Source organism: Pteropus vampyrus, unplaced genomic scaffold, assembly GCF_000151845.1.
Source record: "Pteropus vampyrus isolate Shadow unplaced genomic scaffold, Pvam_2.0 Scaffold19, whole genome shotgun sequence".
Classification (NCBI taxonomy): domain Eukaryota; kingdom Metazoa; phylum Chordata; class Mammalia; order Chiroptera; family Pteropodidae; genus Pteropus; species Pteropus vampyrus.
The window spans coordinates 2232121-2242669 of NW_011888800.1; the positions used below are offsets into that span (position 1 = coordinate 2232121).

The 10549-nt window shown below is 34.0% G+C and overlaps 1 protein-coding gene across 2 annotated transcripts in view; it reads right to left on the reverse strand.

The window, feature by feature from the left end:
- The window catches only part of DPH6 (diphthamine biosynthesis 6), a 140150-nt gene that overhangs the window by 3708 nt on the left and 125893 nt on the right, over nt 1-10549 (reverse strand). The window contains exons 7-8 of one of the 2 annotated variants that reach the window (XM_011354876.2): nt 5356-5450; nt 409-496 (exon numbers count right to left, since the gene is read on the reverse strand). In XM_011354876.2, coding sequence (XP_011353178.1) covers nt 409-496; nt 5356-5450 — 183 coding nt within the window. Of the gene's footprint in view, nt 1-291; nt 497-5355; nt 5451-10549 lie in introns of those variants that run through there. The other variant, XM_023527729.1, reaches the window with a different exon arrangement.

The following is a 10549-nucleotide window of genomic DNA, read 5'->3' on the forward strand; positions in this document are numbered from 1 at the left end:
TTTTTGGAAAAACTTTTGTGTCTCCTTCTTAAACTTTGCATAATAAAAATCCAATTCATCATCAAACCTTCCCCCCAATAATTATGCACAATTACCTAATTCTTCTTTTACTAGATAATTTAATGTTTGGTTATATATTGTCTTGTAGTCTCCTTAATTAATACATATATGATTCCCTATTCACCTGAACTACAAATGCTTGAGAAATATAATATCTTTTGATTCAAATAGAGCTCTTAAACCTATAAACGTTTGCAAAATTCTTAGTTATTGACTGAGGATCTGAAAAAAATCACTAATGATAAGTCATGTTTTTACCCTTTTGTCTGGTATAACAGTATTATATATACAGAGCCAATGCACATATCTCAGTTGTCTCTTATTACTGTGAATCTTAGGTTTACTTGCCTTGTCCTCCAAGTGCAATTCTAAAAAGCGTAGGTAAGCCACAGGTGCAAATGCATCAGCTGAATGCATGACTACTTCTGATGAATCTCTGAAATACAAAAATTTTATAGTGCATTCATTTACTACATAAGTGTGGCAAATCACTCCTGCTAGTGACTAGAAGAGCCCCCAAAAATCTTTTTGTATTTATTTTCACTAGCATACAATATTTAGTGATTAACCTCTGTTTTTAACAATCCAATACTTAACTGGGAAAAGGATTGAGGATACTAAACTTTCCAGAAAGAGTAAAAAAGCTTTTCATCTTTATGAGGACACACAGTTCAACTTTCAGGTTCACTCAAAGCTGTCTGAACAATTTTGAGGCTTAAAACTCCTATTCAATTTCATTTGAAAAAATTTGCTTAGTATGGGCTAACTATTAAACAATAGTGCTTTATCTTCATTATTCTTTACATTTTCAAGAGGTAATTCATTCAGTGTTTCACACAAAATCTCAATTATCCTTCACAAAAGCGGTACTGGTGATGGTTTTAAGCTCTAGATGAACTCTTCACACTGCAATATCATTGCTATTAAAATTGATTGCCTGACACAGTAATTACCACATTCAGGTAAAATGGTATGAACTGCTTGCTGGCACCATATGGATACATGTAAATTAACTCAACTTTTATCAAAGATACCCTGTAAAGCAAATATGAATAACCAAGATTATGTGTGAAGTTCTAGTAACTAATTATTTTTTCTTGTTGTTTATTAAGAAAGCAATAGTATTTTGCATTTCAACTGAAATTTAAAAATAGAAAGTTCGCATTTCTTAAATGCCTCGGGAACTAGTTCCATTGTTTCTATTAACACGTTGTTAGCGTTTTAACCATCTAGTACAGCAAAACAAACTGTTACTTTATTTGACTCTTTGCCACTAATGTAAGATATCTTTTGAATCAACTTTTGTAATGAAAAGTTATTTAGTGGCAACAGAAGAAACCTCAAAATATTTGGCTCCAAAATACTAGATTTTTATGGGCAAAATCTGTTTACTTTTCCATTGAAAGTTCAGAGATAGAGAAATAAATGTTTACTGGTAAAAAAAAAAAATCCACTACCATTCATGAATCTTTAGTGTCATATGCCTCTTGTTAGTGCTTAAGAAAATAACATTAAAAAGGGCTTCTATAACATTAAAAGGAAATCAACTATAATAGAAATAGAATCATTAAAGAGTTAGGATCTTGATAAAAAGATATAACCTGCATTCACAGGCTACGTCAACCCAAAGTTGCCTCCAGATATACTGAGCAGGAGGAGAAAGAGAAAGTGAAGAGGAGGTCCTCTCTTTTCTACCACCTGCCCCTCTGGCTCGACCCACCCTGGTTTGTTAGCCTTAGTCTTGCTGCTTCTGCATTTACTCCAGAGTTACCTGTTCTGGTCCTATCTTGGCTCATCAATCAGATTTAAATTTCTATTCCTATGCATGATCTCACTCTTACATTAAATTTCGATCTCCCTGTTCCTGAACCCAGCCTTGGAAACGGACCCTGAGCCTTAATTATGTCTAATACAGGCAGCTTAGTTTTGATATCCTTGATAATGAAGCATACCAAAACTATAATTAACCTAAACCAATGCTGTATCAGTAGAAAGGCTTTCAGGCCCTCACTTCTCATGCCTGTTATCTCCACTAGAAACAGAAGGTTGATAGAAAATAGTTTACTTAATTGATGTAATTACTGCCTTCTGAATCAAGATTGTTATCCACAGAAAAGATATAATATTCTGAGCACTAAATGAAGAGGAATATGACTTTTATGGATTCTATTAAAACCATAATCTCTAATTGACCAACAACATTTCATTCACTTATACAAACCCAGACTCAACTGGGAGAGACTAGATCTCAAATGAACAGTTTTTAGTTTCAAACAGAATGATGCCACTATTGCTCTTTTCTCTTTCATAAACAATCATCTGAAACTCAGCTTTCAAGGATCTCTGGTTTCTGTCTGCTTCATGGATTTCTCTGAAACTCAGAGCAAAATCTGGTGGAATATCTTCAGAGTAATGCAGAAAGTTAACACCAATTACGGCCCAACCAAAATGCTTTTAAGTTGGCTACACTCCTCCCTTTTTCCTATTAATTCAAGTAACAAATGTGCTCAGTACCTCTTCTACATTGAGGCTTCTCTATAGCCAAGAGCTGGCTAATGTTCTTGTTCACTGCTGTGTTAAATGCCACAGTTCTATGCTCTGAGTTGAGTTATGACTATAGTTAGAAAATAGGAGTAGGTGGAGAAAATGAGTATGCAGTGTTTTAATCATAGACTTTAGCTCTTCCTTCTTTCCTTCTTCCCTCCCCTTCCTTCCTTCCCATTGTTTCATCCATCCGCACCATGCACAGCAACCTTCTAGCAGTAGCAGAGTAACACTGATAATTCAAATGGAAATTATGTGGTTGTATCAAATACTGATATTAAAACAATGTGCTTATTAACAAAAAGAAGAAAATTATCATTTTTATTAAAACATTAGGCTTTTAGTTCTTAAGTTTTGATAGGCAATTATCTCTAAATAAAATAACTTTCATTTACGTACAATTTTAGAATGTGCAGTGCATATTCACTCACACCATCACATTTAGTGCTTATCGGTAGGTATGATAAGGATATTTTCTATTTTAAAGAGCAAAGGTTTTGTAGTGATATTCTTTTCCCATAAATTAGGAGATATCCCAACCCAAACCTGTAGCTATAACCTAAAAAAGGAACACATACAAGTAAAATAGATATGCAAAATCAAACAACAATAAATGACAAGTTAATTCAACAATATTTAACAGACATTTGTTGGTGCCAACTGTGTTATGAGAGTTCAGGTATGAGAACAAGCACTGAGGCAATGGCAACCAAAGCCTTTAAAAATGAAAGAATTTTGCAAAGTGGGGAGAAATGGAAAGGCGATTTAGAGAAAAGAAATCAAGTAAGAAAGTTGTGAAGCTGAGGTAGGCAGAGCCTATGAAAAAAAAAAGCAAAGAAAGTGCTTAAGCATTAGAATTAGATAAGTGATGTACTGACGAATGAGTAAGAAGGAAGACAGTGCTTCTTCTGGTGTTCTTAAAGTACACAGCCATATGCTAGAACTTCTTATGTATTGTTGATTTGACTGACTGTTCTTACAGGAAGAACTCCTACTGAGCAGGGTAGCAGCTTGCAGAGTCTCACCCATGTAATTTGTCTCAATAACATTTTGAACTAGAGGGTTAATGTTCAATAACATTAGAATTAGAAGGTTCTAACACACCTCTTCTGAAATCTCTCTTTTTAATAGCATGACTAAATACCCCTCATGACATTGTCTCAGTCAGGCTTAGGTTTCCTTAGGTTTCCTTTCTTTATATACAAAATAATGAGGTGGAAAAGATTCATTTTCAATCTAAAGTACAGTGATAAACTGACCTTCTTGTCAAGTCATCTAAAAAAGTAAAAATCTTATAATTCTAGGTTGTCCAAAAAGACTTCTGGGTGTTCTAGGACTCAACTTGTCAAGTAAATGGGAAAAGCATTACTCTTGGGCATTTTTCCTCTTATCACGCTTTTAAAAAATTTTTTGGTTAGTCCCATATTAATAAAATAAATATATTGCAAGTTTCCTATTATACTGTAATTTCACACTAGCATGCAAATTCTTTTCTTGAATAACGAAACAGTATTTATTTAATAGAAATAATACCTCGTGCATAGTTCATTCATGAATGGTTTTGTGATCATCACAGCCAGAGAAATACCTCCCAATTATGAGCTTATTCTTATGTCTCTTATCCTTTACCATCTTGTATCATAATATATACAGATGTGTGTCCCTCCACCCTTTGGAGGCAGGAATTATGTTTGAACATCAATGGTGCCCAGAAGAAAGCTTTGGACATAACTGGTACTTGATAAATATTTGCCAAATAAATTATTATGCTGATGATCATTAATGGAAAAGAATTTAGGAGAACATTAAAGAAGCAAGAATGGGTAAATATTGCACATGGTAATGAAAATGTCTTGGCCATGTTTCACAAGACCAATGGATATTTTAGAAAATTTACCTAAAATTGCCGTAATTTTCTTAGATCATTCCTTCCCTCATTATTAATATGTCCAAATGTTGAAAATATTGAAGCTGTCTATTATATTAAGCTGTATATTAATACTTCCCAATGTTGAAAATATTGAAGCTGTCTATTCAATACAGAATTCTAATCTTTCATCAGATGAGGTGCATATTATTTCTGAAATCAAGCATAATTCTGATGATGTTTATCAAGAAGCAGATAAAGTGTTCTCTTAGCATATGAGAAGAGTGACATAAATTATAGTATGGATAATAATGTAACAAACGGGAGAAAGTTCCTGTTTTTCGTTACACTAATTTTAACAATTTATGGCAAAGAAATCACACTACTCACCATAAACTGAATTTACAAAGTTTATTTGTAAAAATAACACCAAATAATTGAAGAGAAATGTTTAGTGTTACCATCTTAAGTTGTTAAAGCCAAGAAAAAGGAAAAAGAGGATAGAGTTAATGGAACCCACTGGCTACTGATGTGGCAGTTTATCAAACGTAGCTGTAATGAAAGATAAATAATACAGGCAATTCGCACTTCATGAAAGGATAAAAGTGTCAGTGTGTAGGTACCAGTTTTACTGCAGGCCATAATCAGCAAGTAAACGAAAGTGCAATGTCTAAAAAGTTTATAGCCTTCTATGAAGGCCTCGTCTTGTCAGGTATTGATTTAGGTATTCAGACGACTTCACTGGTATTAAACAAATTGAGTGTTTGTGAACTTAGAGGACATGTTCTATTTCTCCCAACAAAAGTTGCCTCGAGCTTAATGCAAAGTTGCTTCCATCACTTAAATTTAAAGAAAGGGAAGAAAATGCTGAAATGATATCTTACACAATTATTTTCTTCTTAAATAGAGGACAATCCAAAGTGAATGTTTCATACTCTCCACCTTCTCCACAAACATGGACTCCATATTTCTTAGAAAGCTGAAAATAAAAATAAAAATAAAAAACAGTAAACTTAAAATTAACTAGCAAAAATGCTCATTTAACATATTATTTGCTCTAAAAATATCCATGTATGAAGCTTTAATTCCAAAATAGATCGCAAGGAAAATAATGTTATATTTCTGCTTAAAAGACGTATTTAAAGCCATTTGAAAAATGCTATCATAAAGCATGGGATTTTTCATAATCCCAAAACCTTTACAGAAATGTGTAAACAACCAACATTTTTGCATATAATGAAAAATTTAGAGGTTATTATAAATTTTAGGACTATATTAGTTTTAGATTGAAAGAGAGGCTAAGAAGGAAAGGTACTAAGTCATTATGTAGTAAATGAGAATATGTACAGCCTAAGTGTGCTTCTCCTCTTTGACCAAATGTGGAAGGGGAAAAAATGTGTTGTGTTTAGAGCATTTCTCAGAGACACAGAGAGAGCAATCTAAGGCCCTTCCTTAGGCCTGTGAACGAAAGAAGCCGCAAACATGGTTGTTACGTTAAGGTTATTATTAAGGTTAAGGTTAAGGTTATTATTATTAGTAAAGCTCCAAGGGTATTGAGAACTAGTGAAGTTCCAAAGTTGCAGAAAAGCCTTAGGAAGGTCTAACTTCAAGAAAGGTTAGAATAGCTTATAATGTCATCTAATTAAACCTGAAATTAAAAAAAAAAAACAAACCCACGACAACCCATGATTGGTATTAAATATAAGTTATACTATTTAAATGATCCTGATATTGAGAGTAAAATAATCTCCTATTTGCCTGACACATGGCTGAAACCAGTGGTGGGGGGCACTCTCACTAGTTGTGTTACTGAATCTTTCTGCTCCTGTGTTGAGGCTTTATCACTATGATTTCATCTCCATTCTGAATTTCATAGTTTTCTCTGCCTACAGCCTCTCTTAACCTAAGTCCTCATAGCCCAAAGGAAGAGTGACTCCACTGATGCCTTCTGTTACTGTCAGTACTGGGACTGTGCCATAAGTCTTCAGTTTTACCTGCATATTTATGCCTTTATTTATTTGGTTATTTTTGAAGTTGTGCTTCCATTCTGAATCCATTACATTTCAACTTTGACTATATGCCTTTAAGGATTTAAAGAATGGATCTATGAGAATTCTAAGGATCGGTAGTAATGTGAATGATACTGCAAAGCCAAATAGCAAGAAAAGTGAGGAAAGAAAACCGGTGGCATTTTGTAAAAGAGCTCACAGGAACAAAGAAGATAAATTTTCATGAAGTAGAGAAGAAGCAAATTTTATACAGTTGGTTCTTATGGGAGCTGATATCAGAAATATTAGTTTTACCATGTAACTATTAAGATAAGCTTTTTAAGAAACATTTTGAACAGATGTGAATGACTTGGGTCATTTCATGGCTTATAAGAATGTCTTAGAGTCTGAGTATTTAAAAAGTGAATTCCTAGTAAAAGAAAAGACTATTATATGATTTTATCTTTTTCTGACATACTTACTGTTATTGATATTCATATTAGTAACTCCATCTGAATGATACTCGTTATTGAACTGAAAAGGTTAAGGGCATCATGAGTTCTCTGTTCAATTTTTTATCCCTTTCAAAGACTGCAATAACCATAACTATAAGAATATCATATCAAATATTTTTTTTCTTCTTTTAAACCAGCTTCATTTATCTGTTATCTTCTATTTGAAAAAACAAAAGCCAAATGAAATTGTACTTCACCTTCACCCAGCCTCTCACCAGTTAGAGAAAACCATGAGGTTTATAAAACCCAGCCCAATTTCATTTAATAACATGTTTAACATACAAAATAATTTCATGCTGCATATATTCACTCACAGCACTTATTCGAAAAGTATTTACTGAATATCTATGATAAATTTGGCATTATTTTAAGTGCTGGGGATAACAATGGGAGCAGACATAAATTTTGCATGAAACAGCTTACTGCCTAGAGGTATAGACAGAAAGTTAAACAAGCAATTACAATAAGGGTAGTGATAGCTTTGGTGGATACATGAGATGCTGTGGAGTATAAAGCAGGAGACCTAACTAGAAGGAACTCAAAAGGCTTCTCAAAGAAAGTAAAACTTAAGTTGAGATCTGAAGGATTGAGTAACCAGGAAAGGCTGGAGAGAGTGAGGAAAGAGAGGGGGAAAGAGAAGACAGAAGGAAAAACTGTTCCAGAAGGAAGGGCATAGGTTAAGTCCCAGAGCACATGATAGGTACTAGAAATTGAAATAAGTTTGCCATAGCTGGAGCATAACTAGATGAGTAATGGTGGTAGGACAGATTTTATGGGGCTTCAAGAACCATGCTAAGTCATTATCCTAAGGCCAATAAAAACCCATGGATAGGTATTAAGCAGAAAACTGACATGACAGCATTTGTCTTTTAGAAACGTTCTGTCTGCACAATGGAGAATGGGCTGGTGGGGAGTAAGTCAAAAGCAGAAAGAACTGAGAAGTCACTGGAGCAATCTAGGCAGGAGGCGAAGATTTCCTGAACTGTGGAAGTAGCAGTGAAGATGGAGAGGAGAGTGCAGATACTTTGAGAGAGGTTTTTAGGAGGCCGAAATAATGATTTGTTTAGAGGAGTAAGAAAAGTTAAAAAAAATAAGGAAAATTTCAAGCTTTCTGCATTGGGAAACTGGATGGATGGTGGTTCTGTCTACTGGTATCTCATCATGAGCAGTAGTTTGCTGAGAGAGTCCAATGACCTTATCCTTTTCAAATTTTATGTGGCATTTGATGTCTCAAATCTTTGAGATTATTTTCTTCAGGCTTCCATGTTATTGAATTTCCTAAGCTACTGTTATGCTTCTCTGACTCCTTTCCCTCCTGCGACTCCTAAGTTATAAATATCCCTCGTATTCTCTCTATAAGATGTTTTTCTCTATCAATTTATAGCCTTGGGTAGTTCCTGCACTGCATGGCTTCAAGCACCACTTTTGAGCTATTCTGCTGCTGCTAATACTAACACTATCACTACTAATTAAAGACTATTTGCTTTATGCCTTAAAGTTAAGGAAATAATATAATTATTTAATCTTCAAAATGACTTTTAAGAATAAACAAGCACATAGACTCTGAAATCAGATAAATTTAAAGCAAAAATTCCAGTTCTGCTACTTCCCAGCTATGTGACTTTGGAAAAGTAACTCACCCTCTAAGTAATTCCTCATCTATAAAATGTAAACATTAATTATAGCAACCTCATAGGTGTGTTTGATAATTAAATAAAATAATGCATAAAAACACTTAGCATACAATATGGCACTTAATAAACACTTCATAAATACACAGCTTAACTGTTAAGAGTAGGTAAGGCACATATTGTTGTGAGGCACAGTGAAAGCATTGCATAACTGGTTAAAATCAGTAGCTTTGGAGACAAAGTCTTTGGTTCGAATCCTGACTCTGTCACTTCCTAGTTGTGCAATCTAAGGTCATATAAGCTCTCTGAGCTTCAGACTGCTGATCTGTAAAATGGAGATGACACAGTATCTACCTTATAGGAGGGCTGTTTTCAGGAATAAAACCATATGAAAGGAAAGCCTAATGTACTGTCCAGAATATAATATATACTCAATAAAATAGCTACTAATTTTATTTTTCCCTTTTCCAGAGGGGAGAACTAGATCGATTTGCAAAGGTTATGAGCTTAAAACTAAACAAAATCAGAAGTTACAGTAATGTCCTGACTTTCTAAAATATGATAATAAATAACACACTGTAGTCTGTAACATGAACATCTCAATTGTACTCTAATCTTATAGTTTAAAAGACATATGCCTTTGTTTTATGATATCATTTAAAACTCAGTATGTTTAAGACCAAGCATATCATGTTCTTTCTTATCCCTGCTCTCCTCTGTGAAAATATGTGCTTCTAATTTCTCCAATCATTGTGTGGACTAATCTTTGATTCTTCCTTTTCTAGTTTCTAGCAATTTAGTGCCAATTTCTTTTTCATTCTTTCATCAAAATTTTTATTTCAGTTTTGTTCTATCTCTCCATTCCTACTGTCAGTAGCTTTGTACTCCGAGCCTTCACACCTGTTTCCTATAACAGCGTTTTAGACTCTTTCATTTCCAGTTTCTTCTACTCTCAAATCCATGAATACTGCTGCCAGACTAAATTTTCTGAGTTACCTTTTAATGATATAAATCCCTGCTGATGAACCTTCTACATCTTATTATTTCTTACCCCAAATCACTTGGTCCATCTCCAAATGCCTTTTATGAGTGGGTCCGAAATTCCTACCTTACCAGTTTCTTATTCATCTACCAACACCAGTTCCTAATTTCATTTAAAATAAATTTCTCATTGTCCCTGCACATCTTCTTGCCAAAGAATCTTCATTCATATTGATTCATGTTGTTGCCACCACCTATGTAAATGTCACCCAATCCTTAAATCAGTTTAAATGCTAACCCTTCCAGGTCACGTGGCCATCTTCCATCTATTAGCTCCCAATTACATTTACAGTAAATACAAATTTGGCTTTATCTAATCCAAGTTATCAGCATCCTCCCCCAACTTGTTAGACTCTACAGTCTGTGAAAAATTTCAAATCGTTGGGTTATTTTGTACTCCTTATAGCAGTTAGCATAGAACTGGGCACACACATAAGAAGTCCTTACAAATACTTGTCATTCGATTCTATTAGCACCACATGACATGGCAATTAAAAGTTCATCTATGATACATACTCAGAAATGTAAGGGACATGTTCTAGGTCATATTTTGGAACAGCCACTAACGATGGAGGACCTTCACCTCATCTCTTTAAATACAGTAATCGATGGACACTACTCCAGGTCAGATTCCTTAAAGTGCACCTTTAAGAATTTTACTCCCTTCCTCTAAAATGTTCAGGTTCTCTTCAATATCTGGATAATTAAATCTTCACTTCAGTATTCAAAATCATTCACTATTTGGCTTCATCCTCTTTTTTCATCTTCCTTTGCCAGTACTTGAAATATACTATAAACAATCGATTTAGTTAGAAATCTTATCCTTTTTTTTAAGTGCAACATGGCTGTCAATTTATCTCTGAAATTACTCAGAATTCTCTCAACAACATGTAATTTCTTTCT